This window comes from Ptiloglossa arizonensis, chromosome 11 (assembly GCF_051014685.1).
Source record: "Ptiloglossa arizonensis isolate GNS036 chromosome 11, iyPtiAriz1_principal, whole genome shotgun sequence".
Taxonomy (NCBI): domain Eukaryota; kingdom Metazoa; phylum Arthropoda; class Insecta; order Hymenoptera; family Colletidae; genus Ptiloglossa; species Ptiloglossa arizonensis.
In genome coordinates this window covers 11704506-11727529 of record NC_135058.1, presented here as the reverse complement: position 1 = coordinate 11727529, position 23024 = coordinate 11704506, and the positions used below count along the sequence as shown (strand labels likewise).

The 23024-nt window shown below is 41.8% G+C and overlaps 1 protein-coding gene across 1 annotated transcript in view; it reads left to right on the top strand.

Moving 5' to 3' along the window:
- Gycalpha99b (guanylate cyclase 1 soluble subunit alpha 2) overlaps positions 1–22580 on the top strand; it is a 116333-nt gene extending 93753 nt beyond the window's left edge. Inside the window, exons 5-12 of the mRNA XM_076323028.1 lie at positions 15352–15697; positions 18104–18485; positions 19609–19788; positions 20263–20401; positions 20532–20698; positions 21161–21304; positions 21614–21768; positions 22132–22580. Of these exons, the coding sequence (XP_076179143.1) occupies positions 15352–15697; positions 18104–18485; positions 19609–19788; positions 20263–20401; positions 20532–20698; positions 21161–21304; positions 21614–21768; positions 22132–22330 (1712 nt within the window). The 3' untranslated portion in view covers positions 22331–22580. The remainder of the gene's footprint in view (positions 1–15351; positions 15698–18103; positions 18486–19608; positions 19789–20262; positions 20402–20531; positions 20699–21160; positions 21305–21613; positions 21769–22131) is intronic.
- The last annotated feature ends 444 nt before the right edge of the window (positions 22581–23024 follow it).

The following is a 23024-nucleotide window of genomic DNA, read 5'->3' as shown; positions in this document are numbered from 1 at the left end:
CCCAAAATTTGGACCGATACGCTCGAGGAACCCACGTGCCGAAAGGTCTAGTGGTTTCTTTGGAAAAAAATCGAGAAGAAGTGGATGCTTTTCGGTTGGGTCACCAAAACTCTTCCCACTCTTCAGATAAGATTCCACAGCTCCGGTGATTTTTATTATTTTCATTTGTAAAAAATCGTGGACCTACCCAAAATGTGGACCGATACGCTCGAGGAACCACCGTGCCGAAAGGTCTAGTGGTTTCTCTGGAAAAAAATCGAGAAAAAGTGGATGCTTTTCGGTTGGGTCACCAAAACTCTTCCCACTCTTCAGATAAGATTCCACAGCTCCGGTGATTTTTATTATTTTCAATTGTAAAAAATCGTGGACCTACCCAAAATGTGGACCGATACGCTCGAGGAACCCCCGTGCCGAAACGTCCAGTGGTTTCTCTGGAAAAAAATCGAGAAGGAGTGGATGTTTTTCGGTTAGGTCACCAAAACTCTTCCCACCCTTCATATAAGATTCCACAGCTCCGGTGATTTTTATTATTTTCATTTGTAAAAAATCGTGGACCTACCCAAAATGTGGACCGATACGCTCGAGGAACCCCCGTGCCGAAAGGTCTGGTGGTTTCTTTGGAAAAAAATCGAGAAAAAGTGGATGCTTTTCGGTTGGGTCACCAAAACTCTTCCCACTCTTCAGATAAGATTCCACAGCTCCGGTGATTTTTATTATTTTCATTTGTAAAAAATCGTGGACCTACCCAAAATGAGGACCGATACGCTCGAGGAACCCCCGTGCCGAAAGGTCTAGTGGTTTCTTTGGAAAAAAATCGAGAAGAAGTGGATGTTTTTCGGTTAGGTCACCAAAACTCTTCCCACTCTTCATATAAGATCGCACAGCTCCGGTGATTTTTAGTATTTTCATTTGTAAAAAATCGTGGACCTACCCAAAATGTGGACCCATACGCTCGAGGAACGCCCGTGCCGAAAGGTCCCAGTGGTTTCTTTGGAAAAAAATCGAGAAGAAGTGGATGTTTTTCGGTTAGGTCACCAAAACTCATCCCACTCTTCGGATAAGATTCCACAGCTCCGCTGATTTTTATTATTTTCATTTGTAAAAAATCGTGGACCTACCCAAAATGCGGACCGATACGCTCGAGGAACCCCCGTGCCGAAAGGTCTAGTGGTTTCTTTGGAAAAAAATCGAGAAAAAGTGGATGCTTTTCGGTTACGTCACCAAAACTCTTCCCACTCTTCAGATAAGATTCCACAGCTCCGGTGATTTTTAGTATTTTCATTTGTAAAAAATTGTGGACCTACCCAAAATGTGGACCGATACGCTCGAGGAACCCCGGTGCCGAAAGGTCTGGTGGTTTCATTGGAAAAAAATGGAGAAGAAGTGGATGTTTTTCGGTTAGGTCACCAAAACTCTTCCCACTCTTCATATAAGATCGCACAGCTCCGGTGATTTTTATTATTTTCATTTGTAAAAAATCGTGGACCTACCCAAAATGTGGATAGCTACGCTCGAGGAACCCCCGTGCCGAAAGGTCTAGTGGTTTCTTTGGAAAAAAATCGAGAAGAAGTGGATGCTTTTCGGTTACGTCACCAAAACTCTTCCCACTCTTCAGATAAGATTCCACAGCTCCGCTGATTTTTATTATTTTCAATTGTAAAAAATCGTGGACCTACCCAAAATGTGGACCGATACGCTCGAGGAACCCCCGTGCCGAAAGGTCTAGTGGTTTCTTAGGAAAAAAATCGAGAAGAAGTGGATGTTTTTCGGTTAGGCCACCAAAACTCATCCCACTCTTCGGATAAGATTCCACTGCTCCGGTGATTTTTAGTATTTTCATTTGTAAAAAATCGTGGACCTACCCAAAATGTGGACCGATACGCTCGAGGAACACCCGTGCCGAAAGGTCTAGTGGTTTCTTTGGAAAAAAATCGAGAAGGAGTGGATGTTTTTCGGTTAGGTCACCAAAACTCTTCCCACTCTTCATATAAGATCGCACAGCTCCGGTGATTTTTATTATTTTCATTTGTAAAAAATCGTGGACCAACCCAAAATGTGGACCGATACGCTCGAGGAACCCCCGTGCCGAAAGGTCTAGTGGTTTCTTTGGAAAAAAATCGAGAAAAAGTGGATGCTTTTCGGTTGGGTCACCAAAACTCTTCCCACTCTTCATATAAGATTCCACAGCTCCGGTGATTTTTAGTATTTTCATTTGTAAAAAATCGTGGACCTACCCAAAATGTGGACCGATACGCTCGAGGAACCCCCGTGCCGAAAGGTCTAGTGGTTTCTTTGGAAAAAAATCGAGAAAGAGTGGATGTTTTTCGGTTAGGTCACCAAAACTCTTCCCACTCTTCATATAAGATCGCACAGCTCCGGTGATTTTTATTATTTTCATTTGTAAAAAATCGTGGACCTACCCAAAATGTGGACCGATACGCTCGAGGAACCCCCGTGCCGAAAGGTCTCGTGGTTTCTTTGGAAAAAAATCGAGAAAAAGTGGATGCTTTTCGGTTGGGTCACCAGGACTCTTCCCACTCTTCATATAAGATCGCACAGCTCCGGTGATTTTTATTATTTTCATTTGTAAAAAATCGTGGACCTACCCAAAATGTGGACCGATACGCTCGAGGAACCCCCGTGCCGAAAGGTCTCGTGGTTTCTTTGGAAAAAAATCGAGAAAAAGTGGATGCTTTTCGGTTGGGTCACCAAGACTCTTCCCACTCTTCATATAAGATTCCACAGCTCCGCTGATTTTTATTATTTTCATTTGTAAAAAATCGTGGACCTACCCAAAATGTGGACCCATACGCTCGACGAACCCCCGTGCCGAAAGGTCTAGTGGTTTCTTTGGAAAAAAATCCAGAAGAAGTAGATGCTTTTCGGTTACGTCACCAAAACTCTTCCCACTCTTCAGATAAGATTCCACAGCTCCGGTGATTTTTATTATTTTCATTTGTAAAAAATCGTGGACCTACCCAAAATGTGGACCGACACGCTCGAGGAACCCCCGTGCCGAAAGGTCCAGTGGTTTCTTTGGAAAAAAATCGAGAAGAAGTGGATGCTTTTCGGTTACGTCACCAAAACTCTTTCCACTCTTCAGATAAGATTCCACAGCTACAGTGATTTTTAGTATTTTCATTTGTAAAAAATCGTGGACCTACCCAAAATGTGGACCGATACGCTCGAGGAACCCCCGTGCCGAAAGGTTTAGTGGTTTCTTTGGAAAAAAATCGAGAAGAAGTGGATGCTTTTCGGCTACGTCACCAAAACTCTTCCCACTCTTCAGATAAGATTCCACAGCTCCGGTGATTTTTAGTATTTTCATTTGTAAAAAATCGTGGACCTACCCAAAATGTGGACCGATACGCTCGAGGAACCCCCGTGCCGAAAGGTCTGGTGGTTTCATTGGAAAAAAATGGAGAAGAAGTGGATGTTTTTCGGTTAGGTCACCAAAACTCTTCCCACTCTTCATATAAGATCGCACAGCTCCGGTGATTTTTATTATTTTCATTTGTAAAAAATCGTGGACCTACCCAAAATGTGGATAGATACGCTCGAGGAACCCCCGTGCCGAAAGGTCTAGTGGTTTCTTTGGAAAAAAATCGAGAAGAAGTGGATGCTTTTCGGTTACGTCACCAAAACTCTTCCCACTCTTCAGATAAGATTCCACAGCTCCGCTGATTTTTATTATTTTCAATTGTAAAAAATCGTGGACCTACCCAAAATGTGGACCGATACGCTCGAGGAACCCCCGTGCCGAAAGGTCTAGTGGTTTCTTTGGAAAAAAATCGAGAAGGAGTGGATGTTTTTCGGTTAGGTCACCAAAACTCTTCCCACTCTTCATATAAGATCGCACAGCTCCGGTGATTTTTATTATTTTCATTTGTAAAAAATCGTGGACCAACCCAAAATGTGGACCGATACGCTCGAGGAACCCCCGTGCCGAAAGGTCTAGTGGTTTCTTTGGAAAAAAATCGAGAAAAAGTGGATGCTTTTCGGTTGGGTCACCAAAACTCTTCCCACTCTTCAGATAAGATTCCACAGCTCCGCTGATTTTTATTATTTTCATTTGCAAAAAATCGTGGACCTACCCAAAATGTGGACCCATACGCTCGAGGAACCCCCGTGCCGAAAGGTCTAGTGGTTTCTTTGGAAAAAAATCGAGAAGAAGTGGATGCTTTTCGGTTACGTCACCAAAACTCTTCCCACTCTTCAGATAAGATTCCACAGCTCCGGTGATTTTTAGTATTTTCATTTGTAAAAATCCATGGACCTACCCAAAATGTGGACCGATACGCTCGAGGAACCCCCGTCCCGAAAGCTCTAGTGGTTTCTTAGGAAAAAAATCGAGAAGAAGTGGATGTTTTTCGGTTAGGCCACCAAAACTCATCCCACTCTTCGGATAAGATTCCACTGCTCCGGTGATTTTTATTATTTTCATTTGTAAAAAATCGTGGACCTACCCAAAATGTGGACCGATACGCTCGAGGAACCCCGGTGCCGAAAGGTCTGGTGGTTTCTTTGGAAAAAAATCGAGAAAAAGTGGATGCTTTTCGGTTACGTCACCAAAACTCATCCCACTCTTCAGATAAGATTCCACAGCTCCGGTGATTTTTATTATTTTCATTCGTAAAAAATCGTGGACCTACCCAAAATGTGGACCCATACGCTCGACGAACCCCCGTGCCGAAAGTTCCAGTGGTTTCTTTGGAAAAAAATCGAGAAGAAGTGGATGCTTTTCGGTTACGTCACCAAAACTCTTCCCACTCTTCAGATAAGATTCCACAGCTCCGGTGATTTTTATTATTTTCATTTGTAAAAAATCGTGGACCTACCCAAAATGTGGACCGATACGCTCGAGGAACCCCCGTGCCGAAAGGTCTAGTGGTTTCTTTGGAAAAAAATCGAGAAGAAGTGGATGCTTTTCGGTTACGTCACCAAAACTCTTCCCACTCTTCAGATAAGATTCCACAGCTCCGGTGATTTTTAGTATTTACATTTGTAAAAAATCGTGGACCTACCCAAAATGTGGACCCATACGCTCGAGGAACCCCCGTGCCGAAAGGTCTAGTGGTTTCTTTGGAAAAAAATCGAGAAGAAGTGGATGCTTTTCGGTTTGGTCACCAAAACTCTTCCCACTCTTCAGATAAGATTCCACAGCTCCGGTGATTTTTATTATTTTCATTTGTAAAAAATCGTGGACCTACCCAAAGTGTGGACCGATACGCTCGAGGAACCACCGTGCCGAAAGGTCCAGTGGTTTCTCTGGAAAAAAATCGAGAAGAAGTGGATGCTTTTCGGTTAGGTTACCAAAACTCTTCCCACTCTTCAGATAAGATTCCACAGCGCAGGTGATTTTTATTATTTTCATTTGTAAAAAATCGTGGACCTACCCAAAATGTGGACCCATACGCTCGAGGAACCCCCGTGCCGAAAGGTCTAGTGGTTTCTTTGGAAAAAAATCGAGAAGAAGTGGATGCTTTTCGGTTACGTCACCAAAACTCTTCCCACTCTTCAGATAAGATTCCACAGCTCCGGTGATTTTTAGTATTTTCATTTGTAAAAATCCATGGACCTACCCAAAATGTGGACCGATACGCTCGAGGAACCCCCGTCCCGAAAGCTCTAGTGGTTTCTTAGGAAAAAAATCGAGAAGAAGTGGATGTTTTTCGGTTAGGCCACCAAAACTCATCCCACTCTTCGGATAAGATTCCACTGCTCCGGTGATTTTTATTATTTTCATTTGTAAAAAATCGTGGACCTACCCAAAATGTGGACCGATACGCTCGAGGAACCCCGGTGCCGAAAGGTCTGGTGGTTTCTTTGGAAAAAAATCGAGAAAAAGTGGATGCTTTTCGGTTACGTCACCAAAACTCTTCCCACTCTTCAGATAAGATTCCACAGCTCCGGTGATTTTTATTATTTTCATTCGTAAAAAATCGTGGACCTACCCAAAATGTGGACCCATACGCTCGACGAACCCCCGTGCCGAAAGTTCCAGTGGTTTCTTTGGAAAAAAATCGAGAAGAAGTGGATGCTTTTCGGTTACGTCACCAAAACTCTTCCCACTCTTCAGATAAGATTCCACAGCTCCGGTGATTTTTATTATTTTCATTTGTAAAAAATCGTGGACCTACCCAAAATGTGGACCGATACGCTCGAGGAACCCCCGTGCCGAAAGGTCTAGTGGTTTCTTTGGAAAAAAATCGAGAAGAAGTGGATGCTTTTCGGTTACGTCACCAAAACTCTTCCCACTCTTCAGATAAGATTCCACAGCTCCGGTGATTTTTAGTATTTACATTTGTAAAAAATCGTGGACCTACCCAAAATGTGGACCCATACGCTCGAGGAACCCCCGTGCCGAAAGGTCTAGTGGTTTCTTTGGAAAAAAATCGAGAAGAAGTGGATGCTTTTCGGTTTGGTCACCAAAACTCTTCCCACTCTTCAGATAAGATTCCACAGCTCCGGTGATTTTTATTATTTTCATTTGTAAAAAATCGTGGACCTACCCAAAGTGTGGACCGATACGCTCGAGGAACCACCGTGCCGAAAGGTCCAGTGGTTTCTCTGGAAAAAAATCGAGAAGAAGTGGATGCTTTTCGGTTAGGTTACCAAAACTCTTCCCACTCTTCAGATAAGATTCCACAGCTCAGGTGATTTTTATTATTTTCATTTGTAAAAAATCGTGGACCTACCCAAAATGTGGACCGATACGCTCGAGGAACCCCCGTGCCGAAAGGTTTAGTGGTTTCTTTGGAAAAAAATCGAGAAGAAGTGGATGCTTTTCGGCTACGTCACCAAAACTCTTCCCACTCTTCAGATAAGATTCCACAGCTCAGGTGATTTTTAGTATTTGCATTTGTAAAAAATCGTGGACCTACCCAAAATGTGGACCCATACGCTCGAGGAACCCCCGTGCCGAAAGGTCTAGTGGTTTCTTTGGAAAAAAATCGAGAAGAAGTGGATGCTTTTCGGTTGGGTCACCAAAACTCTTCCCACTCTTCAGATAAGATTCCACAGCTCCGGTGATTTTTATTATTTTCATTTGTAAAAAATCGTGGACCTACCCAAAATGTGGACCGATACGCTCGAGGAACCACCGTGCCGAAAGGTCTAGTGGTTTCGCTGGAAAAAAATCGAGAAAAAGTGGATGCTTTTCGGTTGGGTCACCAAAACTCTTCCCACTCTTCAGATAAGATTCCACAGCTCCGGTGATTTTTATTATTTTCAATTGTAAAAAATCGTGGACCTACCCAAAATGTGGACCGATACGCTCGAGGAACCCCCGTGCCGAAACGTACAGTGGTTTCTCTGGAAAAAAATCGAGAAGAAGTGGATGCTTTTCGGTTAGGTTACCAAAACTCTTCCCACCCTTCATATAAGATTCCACAGCTCCGGTGATTTTTATTATTTTCATTTGTAAAAAATCGTGGACCTACCCAAAATGTGGACCGATACGCTCGAGGAACCCCCGTGCCGAAAGGTCTGGTGGTTTCTTTGGAAAAAAATCGAGAAAAAGTGGATGCTTTTCGGTTGGGTCACCAAAACTCTTCCCACTCTTCAGATAAGATTCCACAGCTCCGGTGATTTTTATTATTTTCATTTGTAAAAAATCGTGGACCTACCCAAAATGAGGACCGATACGCTCGAGGAACCCCGGTGCCGAAAGGTCTGGTGGTTTCTTTGGAAAAAAATCGAGAAAAAGTGGATGCTTTTCGGTTACGTTACCAAAACTCTTCCCACTCTTCAGATAAGATTCCACAGCTCCGGTGATTTTTATTATTTTCATTTGTAAAAAATCGTGGACCTACCCAAAATGTGGACCGATACGCTCGAGGAACCCCGGTGCCGAAAGGTCTGGTGGTTTCTTTGGAAAAAAATCGAGAAGAAGTGGATGCTTTTCGGTTACGTCACCAAAACTCTTCCCACTCTTCAGATAAGATTCCACAGCTCCGCTGATTTTTATTATTTGCATTTGTAAAAAATCGTGGACCTACCCAAAATGTGGACCGATACGCTCGAGGAACCCCCGTGCCGAAAGGTCTAGTGGTTTCTTTGGAAAAAAATCGAGAAGAAGTGGATGCTTTTCGGTTGGGTCACCAAAACTCTTCCCACTCTTCAGATAAGATTCCACAGCTCCGCTGATTTTTATTATTTTCATTTGCAAAAAATCGTGGACCTACCCAAAATGTGGACCCATTCGCTCGAGGAACCCCCGTGCCGAAAGGTCTAGTGATTTCTTTGGAAAAAAATCGAGAAGAAGTGGATGCTTTTCGGTTACGTCACCAAAACTCTTCCCACTCTTCAGATAAGATTCCACAGCTCCGCTGATTTTTATTATTTTCAATTGTAAAAAATCGTGGACCTACCCAAAATGTGGACCGATACGCTCGAGGAACCCCCGTGCCGAAAGGTCTAGTGGTTTCTTTGGAAAAAAATCGAGAAAAAGTGGATGCTTTTCGGTTACGTCACCAAAACTCTTCCCACTCTTCAGATAAGATTCCACAGCTCCGGTGATTTTTAGTATTTTCATTTGTAAAAAATCGTGGACCTACCCAAAATGAGGACCGATACGCTCGAGGAACCCCCGTGCCGAAAGGTCTAGTGGTTTCTTTGGAAAAAAATCGAGAAGAAGTGGATGCTTTTCGGTTGGGTCACCAAAACTCTTCCCACTCTTCAGATAAGATTCCACAGCTCCGCTGATTTTTATTATTTTCATTTGCAAAAAATCGTGGACCTACCCAAAATGTGGACCCATACGCTCGAGGAACCCCCGTGCCGAAAGGTCTAGTGGTTTCTTTGGAAAAAAATCGAGAAGAAGTGGATGCTTTTCGGTTACGTCACCAAAACTCTTCCCACTCTTCAGATAAGATTCCACAGCTCCGCTGATTTTTATTATTTTCAATTGTAAAAAATCGTGGACCTACCCAAAATGTGGACCGATACGCTCGAGGAACCCCCGTGCCGAAAGGTCTAGTGGTTTCTTAGGAAAAAAATCGAGAAGAAGTGGATGCTTTTCGGTTGGGTCACCAAAACTCTTCCCACTCTTCAGATAAGATTCCACAGCTCCGGTGATTTTTATTATTTTCATTTGTAAAAAATCGTGGACCTACCCAAAATGAGGACCGATACGCTCGAGGAACCCCGGTGCCGAAAGGTCTGGTGGTTTCTTTGGAAAAAAATCGAGAAAAAGTGGATGCTTTTCGCTTGGGTCACCAAAACTCTTCCCACTCTTCAGATAAGATTCCACAGCTCCGCTGATTTTTATTATTTTCATTTGTAAAAAATCGTGGACCTACCCAAAATGTGGACCCATACGCTCGACGAACCCCCGTGCCGAAAGGTCTAGTGGTTTCTTTGGAAAAAAATCCAGAAGAAGTAGATGCTTTTCGGTAACGTCACCAAAACTCTTCCCGCTCTTCAGATAAGATTCCACAGCTCCGGTGATTTTTATTATTTTCATTTGTAAAAAATCGTGGACCTACCCAAAATGTGGACCGACACGCTCGAGGAACCCCCGTGCCGAAAGGTCCAGTGGTTTCTTTGGAAAAAAATCGAGAAGAAGTGGATGCTTTTCGGTTACGTCACCAAAACTCTTCCCACTCTTCAGATAAGATTCCACATCTCCGGTGATTTTTAGTATTTTCATTTGTAAAAAATCGTGGGCCTACCCAAAATGTGGACCGATACGCTCGAGGAACCCCCGTGCCGAAAGGTCTAGTGGTTTCTTTGGAAAAAAATCGAGAAGGAGTGGATGTTTTTCGTTTAGGTCACCAAAACTCTTCCCACTCTTCAGATAAGATTCCACAGCTCCGGTGATTTTTATTATTTTCATTTGTAAAAAATCGTGGACCTACCCAAAATGTGGACCGACACGCTCGAGGAACCCCCGTGCCGAAAGGTCTAGTGGTTTCTTTGGAAAAAAATCGAGAAAAAGTGGATGCTTTTCGGTTACGTCACCAAAACTCTTCCCACTCTTCAGATAAGATTCCACAGCTCCGGTGATTTTTAGTATTTTCATTTGTAAAAAATCGTGGACCTACCCAAAATGAGGACCGATACGCTCGAGGAACCCCCGTGCCGAAAGGTCTAGTGGTTTCTTTGGAAAAAAATCGAGAAGAAGTGGATGCTTTTCGGTTGGGTCACCAAAACTCTTCCCACTCTTCAGATAAGATTCCACAGCTCCGCTGATTTTTATTATTTTCATTTGCAAAAAATCGTGGACCTACCCAAAATGTGGACCCATACGCTCGAGGAACCCCCGTGCCGAAAGGTCTAGTGGTTTCTTTGGAAAAAAATCGAGAAGAAGTGGATGCTTTTCGGTTACGTCACCAAAACTCTTCCCACTCTTCAGATAAGATTCCACAGCTCCGCTGATTTTTATTATTTTCAATTGTAAAAAATCGTGGACCTACCCAAAATGTGGACCGATACGCTCGAGGAACCCCCGTGCCGAAAGGTCTAGTGGTTTCTTAGGAAAAAAATCGAGAAGAAGTGGATGCTTTTCGGTTGGGTCACCAAAACTCTTCCCACTCTTCAGATAAGATTCCACAGCTCCGGTGATTTTTATTATTTTCATTTGTAAAAAATCGTGGACCTACCCAAAATGAGGACCGATACGCTCGAGGAACCCCGGTGCCGAAAGGTCTGGTGGTTTCTTTGGAAAAAAATCGAGAAAAAGTGGATGCTTTTCGCTTGGGTCACCAAAACTCTTCCCACTCTTCAGATAAGATTCCACAGCTCCGCTGATTTTTATTATTTTCATTTGTAAAAAATCGTGGACCTACCCAAAATGTGGACCCATACGCTCGACGAACCCCCGTGCCGAAAGGTCTAGTGGTTTCTTTGGAAAAAAATCCAGAAGAAGTAGATGCTTTTCGGTAACGTCACCAAAACTCTTCCCGCTCTTCAGATAAGATTCCACAGCTCCGGTGATTTTTATTATTTTCATTTGTAAAAAATCGTGGACCTACCCAAAATGTGGACCGACACGCTCGAGGAACCCCCGTGCCGAAAGGTCCAGTGGTTTCTTTGGAAAAAAATCGAGAAGAAGTGGATGCTTTTCGGTTACGTCACCAAAACTCTTCCCACTCTTCAGATAAGATTCCACATCTCCGGTGATTTTTAGTATTTTCATTTGTAAAAAATCGTGGGCCTACCCAAAATGTGGACCGATACGCTCGAGGAACCCCCGTGCCGAAAGGTCTAGTGGTTTCTTTGGAAAAAAATCGAGAAGGAGTGGATGTTTTTCGTTTAGGTCACCAAAACTCTTCCCACTCTTCAGATAAGATTCCACAGCTCCGGTGATTTTTATTATTTTCATTTGTAAAAAATCGTGGACCTACCCAAAATGTGGACCGACACGCTCGAGGAACCCCCGTGCCGAAAGGTCCAGTGGTTTCTTTGGAAAAAAATCGAGAAGAAGTGGATGCTTTTCGGTTACGTCACCAAAACTCTTCCCACTCTTCAGATAAGATTCCACATCTCCGGTGATTTTTAGTATTTTCATTTGTAAAAAATCGTGGGCCTACCCAAAATGTGGACCGATACGCTCGAGGAACCCCCGTGCCGAAAGGTCTAGTGGTTTCTTTGGAAAAAAATCGAGAAGGAGTGGATGTTTTTCGGTTAGGTCACCAAAACTCTTCCCACTCTTCATATAAGATCGCACAGCTCCGGTGATTTTTATTATTTTCATTTGTAAAAAATCGTGGACCAACCCAAAATGTGGACCGATACGCTCGAGGAACCCCCGTGCCGAAATGTCTAGTGGTTTCTTTGGAAAAAAATCGAGAAAAAGTGGATGCTTTTCGGTTGGGTCACCAAAACTCTTCCCACTCTTCATATAAGATCGCACAGCTCCGGTGATTTTTATTATTTTCATTTGTAAAAAATCGTGGACCTACCCAAAATGTGGACCGATACGATCGAGGAACCCACGTGCCGAAAGGTCCATTGGTTTCTTTGGAAAAAAATCGAGAAGTAGTGGATGCTTTTCGGTTACGTCACCAAAACTCTTTCCACTCTTCAGATAAGATTCCACAGCTACGGTGATTTTTAGTATTTTCATTTGTAAAAAATCGTGGACCTACCCAAAATGTGGACCCATATGCTTGAGGAACCCCCGTGCCGAAAGGTCTAGTGGTTTCTTTGGAAAAAAATCCAGAAGAAGTGGATGCTTTTCGGTTAGGTCACCAAAACTCTTCCCACCCTTCGTATAAGATCGCACAGCTCCGGTGATTTTTATTATTTTCATTTGTAAAAAATCGTGGACCTACCCAAAATGTGGACCCATACGCTCGAGGAACCCCCGTGCCGAAATGTCTAGTGGTTTCTTTGGAAAAAAATCGAGAAAAAGTGGATGCTTTTCGGTTGGGTCACCAAAACTCTTCCCACTCTTCATATAAGATCGCACAGCTCCGGTGATTTTTATTATTTTCATTTGTAAAAAATCGTGGACCTACCCAAAATGTGGACCGATACGATCGAGGAACCCACGTGCCGAAAGGTCCAGTGGTTTCTTTGGAAAAAAATCGAGAAGAAGTGGATGCTTTTCGGTTACGTCACCAAAACTCTTCCCACTCTTCAGATAAGATTCCACAGCTCCGGTGATTTTTATTATTTTCATTTGTAAAAAATCGTGGACCTACCCAAAATGTGGACCGATACGCTCGAGGAACCCCCGTGCCGAAAGGTCTAGTGGTTTCTTTGGAAAAAAATCGAGAAGAAGTGGATGCTTTTCGGTTACGTCACCAAAACTCTTCCCACTCTTCATATAAGATCGCACAGCTCCGGTGATTTTTATTATTTTCATTTGTAAAAAATCGTGGACCTACCCAAAATGTGGACCGATACGATCGAGGAACCCCCGTGCCGAAAGGTCCTGTGGTTTCTTTGGAAAAAAATCGAGAAGGAGTGGATGCTTTTCGGTTACGTCACCAAAACTCTTCCCACTCTTCAGATAAGATTCCACAGCTCCGGTGATTTTTAGTATTTTCATTTTTAAAAAATCGTGGACCTACCCAAAATGTGGACCGACACTCTCGAGGAACCGCCGTGCCGAAAGGTCCAGTGGTTTCTTTGGAAAAAAATCGAGAAGAAGTGGATGCTTTTCGGTTACGTCACCAAAACTCTTCCCACTCTTCAGCTAAGATTCCACAGCTCCGGTGATTTTTAGTATTTTCATTTGTAAAAAATCGTGGACCTACCCAAAATGTGGACCGATACGCTCGAGGAACCCCCGTGCCGAAAGGTCTAGTGGTTTCTTTGGAAAAAAATCGAGAAAAAGTGGATGCTTTTCGGTTGGGTCACCAAAACTCTTCCCACTCTTCATATAAGATCGCACAGCTCCGGTGATTTTTATTATTTTCATTTGTAAAAAATCGTGGACCTACCCAAAATGTGGACCGATACGATCGAGGAACCCCCGTGCCGAAAGGTCCAGTGGTTTCTTTGGAAAAAAATCGAGAAGAAGTGGATGCTTTTCGGTTACGTCACCAAAACTCTTCCCACTCTTCAGGTAAGATTCCACAGCTCCGGTGATTTTTAGTATTTTCATTTGTAAAAAATCGTGGACCTACCCAAAATGTGGACCCATACGCTCGAGGAACCCCCGTGCCGAAAGGTCTAGTGGTTTCTTTGGAAAAAAATCCAGAAGAAGTGGATGCTTTTCGGTTAGGTCACCAAAACTCTTCCCACCCTTCATATAAGATCGCACAGCTCCGGTGATTTTTATTATTTTCATTTGTAAAAAATCGTGGACCTACCCAAAATGTGGACCGATACGATCGAGGAACCCCCGTGCCGAAAGGTCTAGTGGTTTCTTTGGAAAAAAATCGAGAAGAAGTGGATGCTTTTCGGTTAGGTCACCAAAACTCTTACCACTCTTCAGATAAGATTCCACAGCTCCGGTGATTTTTATTATTTTCATTTGTAAAAAATCGTGGACCTACCCAAAATGTAGACCAATACGCTCGAGGAACCCCCGTGCCGAAAGGTCTAGTGGTTTCTTTGGTAAAAAATTGAGAAGAAGTGGATGTTTTTCGGTTACGTCACCAACTGGATAACAATAATACTTTTCAATCTGTGCTGGAAAGAAGGTTAAGGGACAGATCGAGAGTACAGAATCGTACAGTGCTCGCTAAATGTGCTTAATTAACATAGGTTCGCGAACCAACCCTGTCGGAGTAAATTAGGATAATCCGTTCCAACATCGCAAACAACTACCCCTTTTCTATTTACGACTTGTTGCGTGTAGATAAAGAGCAGTTGTTGGTAATACTGTTGTGCGAAACGAAATAGCACAACAACGGTTGAAGCATCGCTCGTAAAGGTAAAAATAACTATTCGTGATAATCTTGGTTTCCGTGAAACCTATCGTAAATAGAACTAGATTGGTCGTTTCCGATATCGGATTAAAAAATTTATCGACAGAATCGATGTTGGGTCAACGTTTATTAAAATTTTTGTCGATTCTTTCTCGCACCTGGACTGTCGATAATATATAAATACTTTCACGGGTCTGATATGCTTACAACGGAACGTTACGGTTTCAATCGTAAAAAGTCGGGAGGGTGTAATTAATTTTTTAATTCGCGTGTAAAATGGCCGGTTGTTGGACAGTTATAATATTCCAGGATCCGATTATCCTGGTTTAAATTTTATACGTAATCTCGTGCCCAACTCACTCGCCTCGATCGTAAGCTTCTTTCGCGAAACACTAAATTCAAGAAGCTACCGTTTCATTTATGTACGAGCCACGGCTGACTACTGACGATTAAACTACTCTAGAATCTCTTCGTCCTCGTCTTTATCCACAGTACCTAAAAAATTACACACGAAATTGCGACAGGTTCCATTGAAGACCTAACTTTCCAGAAGAGTAAACAGATAAATATTGTTCGAAGAGTCATTTCGTTTTTTTTTGGTGAAAATGGAATACGATTTTTTCAGAGTGTATAAACATTTTATCAAATTAATATATTCTCCATTTTGGAAAAGGAAATGACTTTCCACACAAGCCAAATCCTTTTCGATGAATGGCCCCTGAACGAGTAGGACCTGCCGTAACTCCAAGTGCAATCTTCTCGCGCGCGTACTGTACATTTTCACCTCCCTACTCACGAATCTTTCATCCAACACTTTTCACGTACGTTGAAACTCCATTGTGGATCAGTGTTCCGAAGTAACGTAACTCGAGGACCTTTGAAATTAATTTGCAAATTTTGAAAGTTCCTTTAAACATTTTACTCGGAGAAAATCAATTTCACGGAGTGCGCTCGCTACGAGTGTGCAATTCGATGCAATTTACATCAGAGTGGGACGCAAACTAATTCGTTGTAACTTTTTCAGACGTGACCGAGACTTGGTTTCTCGATCACCTCGGCCAGGAGCTGATCTACAACGTCTGCGTGGGTATTCTCGAGCGAGCATTTCGTTGCCTCGGGAACGATCTGACAGCCTTCCTGACCACTCTCGACGGCGTAAACGACGTCGTACAACACCAGTCCGGATCAGAAGCAGAGGCAGAGTTCGTGTGCATCGCTACGCCGGAAGCGATAGAACTGCACTTTACAACCGACCGCCCGTCTGTCGCCTATTTGCTGGTTGGCAGCTTGAAGGGCATCGCGAGGAAGTTTTATAACAACAATGCGAAAGTGTACATTCTACGCGACCCTTACAATCCGAAATTTTTTAGGTAAGTCGTGAACGATTTCGCTGACTTCGTTCCATTCGAGGCAATAGTACTTATTTCTTCTTTTTTTTTTTTTATGGAGAATAAACGGAAAATGGACAATTTTTATACGAACGAAAGTCTCGAGCAACGAAAGAGAGACGAAAAGAGAATCTTCTGTTCGTCACTGGTTGAATAATAATTGAACTTTGTTACTTGTCTTTTATTTCGACGAAACGAATGGGTATCTCTGGAAATAAGACTCGAGGTATTAATATTCACGAAGCGTGGTTCTGGTCGTGGTGAGCGATTTAAATATATTTAAAGGAACCATCGGGTAGAGATGTTCGATCGAAGGGAAGTAAACATTGTGGATCGAAGTAGACGACTTACGAAGGGTCGATTCGAAGCATAAATGGGAATAAGTCAAATCGGAGCATAAAATATATAAGTATGGTACACGAGGAGATTGCGTTTAGAGTTATGACAGATCCTATTCGTACACGCCTGAAGAGATAGCACCTGAACGAATAGGACGCGCCATAACTCCAGACACAATCTCCTCGCGCGCGTGCCATACTAATAGCATTAGTCATGGCCCACATAATACGCATCTACGGGTGAAATTGTGTGCAATAGAATAAAATGGTACACGGCTTATTAAAATAAATTCTTCGAAGAAATATTGAAATTACTCTTTTCTGAGAATGGAGAGTGGCTTGTGTAACGTTGTAAGCGCGTCGATAAAATTGCGTATATTGTAGTGAAATAGTGTGCCGTTTATTCAAATAAATATTCGACGAAAATAGTAAAATTTCTCTTTTTTAAAAATGAAGAGAGGTACGTACCGTATTGCAAGTGCGCGAAAAATTGAAACATCTTGAATTGTTTAACGTGTATAGGAAAATACCGAAAAATATCAAACGTGAACTACGTTTTTTCATATACCAACGAAATTGACGCATACTTTTCCCGTATCCTGAAGAATTATGGGTTTGTCGTTCGGAAGATGATCGCAAACGTTCGATCGAATACGCTCTCGGTAAAAAATTGTCACGACGACACACGGATTTATGCGTTTATATTTTGCGTAGTACCCTTTACGGTTCGAGTGCAGTTTCGCTATTTCGCTTTCAACGCTATCCTTTTATTTACGCGGGACTCGCGATACGCCCCGAATACACGAAACGTAGAACAACGAAATTCGATGCAAAAAGGTGGCTCGATGTTATTTTACCAACAATAATACGCACGTTCGAAATCACTGCACCGACTGCCATTGTCGATTCTTTGACCATCGATCCCCACGGTACCGTATAATACGTGTTACTGCACTTTGATGTTACTCCGAAAAGAACAATATTTAGTGTTTGCACCGGCGATCGATACCGTATGCGCCGACATCCTGTTACACAAGAGGAATTCAATTGACACGGACACGGAAAAAGTTCCGAGAGGATCGTGAGACTATAAAGTGAACAAATATTGATCGTCGATGTTCGTCGAGAATTTGCATCGAACACACTATGCCCTGCCGATTCACGTCGTCTCATTATACGTTCGCGCGGATAGGAGCGTACATTCGAGTGCAGATTTCCCTCTATTTACGTCTGCCGTAGTATCAACGGGGAAAGTATTTCGACGCAAGTTTCGTAATTGGTACACGGTCCGATTCAATTAAAAGTTCGCCGAAAGAGAGTCTTTCGAGTCGAGTGTGCGTGGGCTGGTGGCAAGTCGAGTAACCTGTTTGTAGTTCCAGCAAATGGAAAAAGAAAAGCTACGTAACTTTGATAGCGACGTAATGCGGATAAATGACAAAATAGAGTCGCGACACGCTCGTTATACGATTGAATTACGGTAGAATCGTCCCTTATCCGACCGATCCACTGTTCGAGTTCTCGGTTATACGAATAAAGCACCGTCGTTGTGAAATACAATAGAAGCTCCATTACGTCTCGTCCAAACGTTTTACTGTTCGAATAATATACTTCTTTCTGCAACGTTGCACTCTCCCTTCTTGCGCAGCGGATTCGAAAGAAGAATATCCGACGCTGTTTTCGAAAAAATTTTTTTAATTGTTCGAACGATCCACGAGATCGATCACTTCGAGGAGGGAGATCGAAGATTCTGTTTTCGAAGCTGTTGTAGCTTTGGAAAAAAAAATTGAAACGTTAGAATTTAAAAAAATGCTATCTTATCAAGAGACAAAGCTTAATATCTTGAAAAGGCACTTTGAGCAACGATTTTTCCAACGATACCCAACTCGTTCATTTTGGAGCGATATAATTGTCGTAAAAATTGTCCCAACTCTATTAAATATACGAACAATAATAGCCCAGTGTTAACAATTCGATTGTTCGAAATTTCCCTTGTACGAACACTCGTTCACCCGGCGTTAGTCTCGATGACGAAAACGTGTTGTTTTCACAGGTATCTCATCACACCTGAACGTTACAGCGGGAACTTGGTCGTCGATTCGGAGATCGACAACAACCTCGATACCGTCACGTCTCCTTTCCGTCCACTCTCGACCGAGGCCGCGGATCTTCGTATGGGGGTCGCGAGTTTCTGCAAAGCGTTTCCATGGCACTTCGTCGTCGATCGACAATTGGAGCTCGTGCAGCTCGGGGTCGGATTCATGAGGATTTTCGGGCACCATCTGAACCGATTGGGGCGAGAGATATCGACGTACTTCGTTTTTACACGACCACGTGGGGTTACTCTGACCTTTCACGAGATACTTAAACGCGCGAACACACCTTTCGTGCTGACCCTACAGAGACCGCAGGACGTCGATAAATACCCGGCCGAGGTAAATGAATACGTTATTCGTACAGAGATCGGAAATATTTTACCGTTACGTTCGCGGCGAACAGATGGCGCTCATAAGTACTCCTGCAAACATGTATTTCTGTACGGTGGCTAATTTGAAATTTAAATAGAATTTTACAAACACCGTGTGTTCAAAAATTACGAACCGAGCCGAGGTGACACGGTTTGGATTCATAGATCGTGATTTTTATCGAAATCGAGACGAGTAACAATTTTTTTTTTTTGCATACTTTTCGATACGTTGTAGTTTCGTCGACAAACCCTTATTGACGAGCAGGACGAAACTTCGAAATTGTTTGCGCAAACATTTATGAAATTAAAGGTACCTGTAAACGTAACGAAAGAAACTTGTTACCAAGGAGTCTCGATTTTAATAAAGATCACCGTCTTCGCGAGCCTAGTGATTCTCTTTAATTTATGGTAGCTAATTTCTCATGAAACAAGGTACTGTACCGTTCGTACACTGGTATCGTAGAATGAAATTCAATTCACGTATATTACGCAGCTCGAACCAATTGGGAAATCATGTTTCTAGGTAACTTGGGACTGAATCGAATATCAAGGATTAAGGAAATGTTTAATATATTTAATACAGTAATATTGAAATTAAACGTCTGACTTACATAGCATGTTGAAGCGTTTAGAGGCGCCAGACCGTGGGATTAAGGTAAGCAGTCCTTTAATCGTCGCGGCCGGTGTATTAATTGTAAGGATCATCTATGATTAAATGGACGTCTTTGTATCTGGTAAGGTGGTGAAATCTGTCGAAAAAAAAATACAAAATTAACACGGATTTGTTAGAATATGCGCGTACATCGAGTGAAATGTGAATAACAATAATAATACGTTCCTCGTATGTAATCTACGTAAGTTCGTGAAATTAATATAATTGTGTCGCAACGATCGAATGCAATTGTACTCCGTTGAGAGTCATTATTCGGAAAATTGATGCAAATTTAATTCCATCGATATACGAATATCACATTTCGTTGAATGTAGTTTTGAAATACTTGTTTGAGGTCCTCGCTCGAATAGTATATACATTATCCTTATCGGACGACGTTTTCTGAATTTTTATACCGATAGGATTTCAATCATTCCAGGGCTTAGAGATGAAAGGTCAAATGGTCCATTGTCCCGAATCGGATTCCATCCTATTCGTGAGCTCGCCATTCCTGAACGGTCTGGAAGGGCTGACTGGCAGAGGACTTTTTATATCCGATATTCCATTACACGACGCTACGAGGGACGTGATTTTAGTGGGAGAACAAGCCAGAGCGCAGGTATAATCAAATTTGCATTCTATTAGAATATCGTTACATTTATGTTTATAAAATTCATACAAATTGACTATCCGTCGTGTACTCCGCCGAATGATATATTCCGTGTACACGGATCGATACGACGCCGGATAGACTCTAATTGGGCAGTTTCGTTTCCCCATGGTGATTCGATTGCGAAAATTTTAATGTGTCTGTTCAAATATTCATCGAGGGTTTCAAGTTTTAATCCGTTGAACGTCATACATTTTGAAGAATATGTCCACGTTTCCCGAGCTCGTTTCTCCAACCTAGAGGGCGCCAGCTTACGGAGTCGGTACTCCAGATGGCGCCATCTTACGAAACGGCGGTCAGAATCAAACTATATCGATACGATCGTTCCTACGAGTCAACGGATTACGAATTGTTTCGTTTTTTTAATTATTTTTTATATTCTCTCTTTCAAACGGTTGCGATAACGATATCCTTCCGATACAGGACGGTTTGAGAAGGCGAATGGACAAACTAAAGAGTTCCATAGAGGAAGCAAATCTTGCGGTATCCGCGGAAAGGGAAAAGAATGTCAGCTTGCTTCATCTTATATTCCCTCCAGATATAGCGAAACGCCTGTGGTTAGGTAAGTTATGCAACCTTAATTCAACGAGAGTACAATTTACTTCTCGCGTTTTACATTTCTTACATTTTGTATTTAAATTTTTACAAACGAGAATGGTACTCGACGAAGTAATCGAAATGTACGATTTCAGGAGAAACTATCGAGGCGAAAACCTATCCCGAGGTGACGATGCTTTTCAGCGATATCGTCGGTTTCACGGAAATTTGTTCCACCGCGACACCAATGATGGTCATCAATATGCTTCAAAACCTTTACGAGCAATTCGACTCGTTCTGTGGCCAATTGGACGTTTACAAGGTGAACATTTTTGAGTATTCTTTACGTACGTGTAATCCTCGTAAAACTTTGAAGTACTGCTGATATTAAACGAGAAATGGGAAACTAACGAGATTTAACTGTAAATGCAATATACAATATGCAGTATGCAAAATGTAAAATGTAAAATGTAAAATGTAAAATGTAAAATGTAGAATGTAGAATGTAAAATGTAAAATGTAAAATGTAAAATGTAAAATGTAAAATATAAAATGTAAAATGTAGAATGTAAAATGTAAAATGTAAAATGCATACTTCCATACTTTTGAAACAACGTTTTATTAAGGAGATAGAATACATTAGTATGAAAAGAGTCATAAAATTTACTCAACAAGTTACATTTTCGTGTTTTGGGTATGAAATAAATTGTAAGTTTGACGATGATCTGTTCTATACTTGTTAACTGGTCGTATTATTACTAATTAATGAAAATGAACATTTCAGGTGGAAACAATCGGAGATGCCTATTGCGTTGCATGTGGCCTACATCGTGATACATACATACATGCGCAACAAATAGCTTGGATGGCTCTGAAAATGATACAAGCATGCTCGCATCATTTGACCCATAAGGGCAAACCAATAAGGGTAAGGAAATATTTGCGTTTAAGTCGTTAATAATATTTGTGTTGCATATTATCAAATATTTGATCAATTACACTCGCGACCATTTATAAAAACTCATACGAGAATTTAAAATCTTTTTAGATTTGATACTCTACTTATAAACTTGTAATATAAATTTAAAGATCCTGAAGAAGGTCCATAAAACTTTTCCTATCTTCTTTTTCATTAGTGTCAAAACAAAATCTCGTCGTTCGTAAATTATCAAAAAGATGATTATTAAGTTTCAAGTTACTAGTTCAATTGTTCATGCACTGTGTATCAATTTATCAGATGCGCATTGGTATTCATACTGGAATGGTGCTGGCAGGGGTTGTCGGGAAGAAAATGCCGAGGTACTGTCTGTTCGGGCACAATGTTACCTTAGCGAACAAATTCGAATCTTTAAGCGAACCACTTCGTATCCATGTTAGTCCAACGACGTATGAGTAAGTAACCGTTATTCTTAACACTGATAATAGAACAATTAATCTTGTGCCGATAATACAATTGATCCCCGCTTTCGAGTAACAATTTCTACACTGGATTCGATCGATGGAATTGTTCCCCGCTTTCTAGTAACTTAACGGTCTGTCGCTTGAAAGCGGGCATTCTTGTATTCGTGTATCAACGAGTCAAAATTTTGCTTCAATGTCGCACTAGTGTGTTCACCAATAGTAGAGGACACACTTGTCTCGACACAATGCAAACATTTTCACTCGGTGTTTTATTATTGTTATCTATTGTCATATATATATTTATATATTGTACATGTACTTCACGTTGCTAACATCGACGTCTGTTTATTGCAGTTTACTGAAATATCCCATATCAGGATTCGAATTGGAACCACGAAGCAAAGATGTCTTACCAAAGGAGTTTTTAGCTAACACAGAAGGACCCTCGTACTTTCTCAATGATTACAAGCACAAGGACGTCGATGCAAGCCTCCCTCTTGATCTACACATACAGAGCGCGATCAGGCAATGCGGACTCGGTACCACCATGTAGATATTCGATACGAAACTATACCGATGAAGTGCGCGTCGTTCGTGAATTGTCGCTGTACCAATTGCTACTGTCCGTAATCACAATAATTTCGGCAACATTGTATGAATTCACCAACCGGCACCGTGTAACGACGCTAATTCTACCAGCCTGACGGCGACCCGCGAGCCGATAATATTTATACGCAGAGTTTTAGATTACAATTATTATATACTTATGACCATATGAGCAAATAAATCTGTATGATAAAGTATCGTATTTCTTACATTTATTCCACGGTCTACCTGTCACATTGCGACGTACACGTGCATTTAATTCTTCCAACTGACGTTCCGATATCAGCAACAATACGTTTTTATTGTACAAAGTATGGAAAATACTCTGTCGAATGTTAGGGACGTGTTGTAGCTCAACAACGTTAATAGAAAGAGCTTTAGCGTAAACGTGGATCTGAAAATCGTGCATTTCTGAATTAGAAGACATCTTTGGAAGAAATTAAACAAAAAACGTAGAATGAAATTTTGCTCGATGTTTCGTTTTTGAGAAAATTAATTTCGAAATTGCTCGAGGTATATTTAATCAAAATTCAGTTTCATAAATCACTCTACAGATGGCCGACCTGTTCGCGCGCAATATGGAAGAGCAGTAATTTGTAACTAAAAATTTTCTTGTAATCCATATTTCCTCGTGACTAACT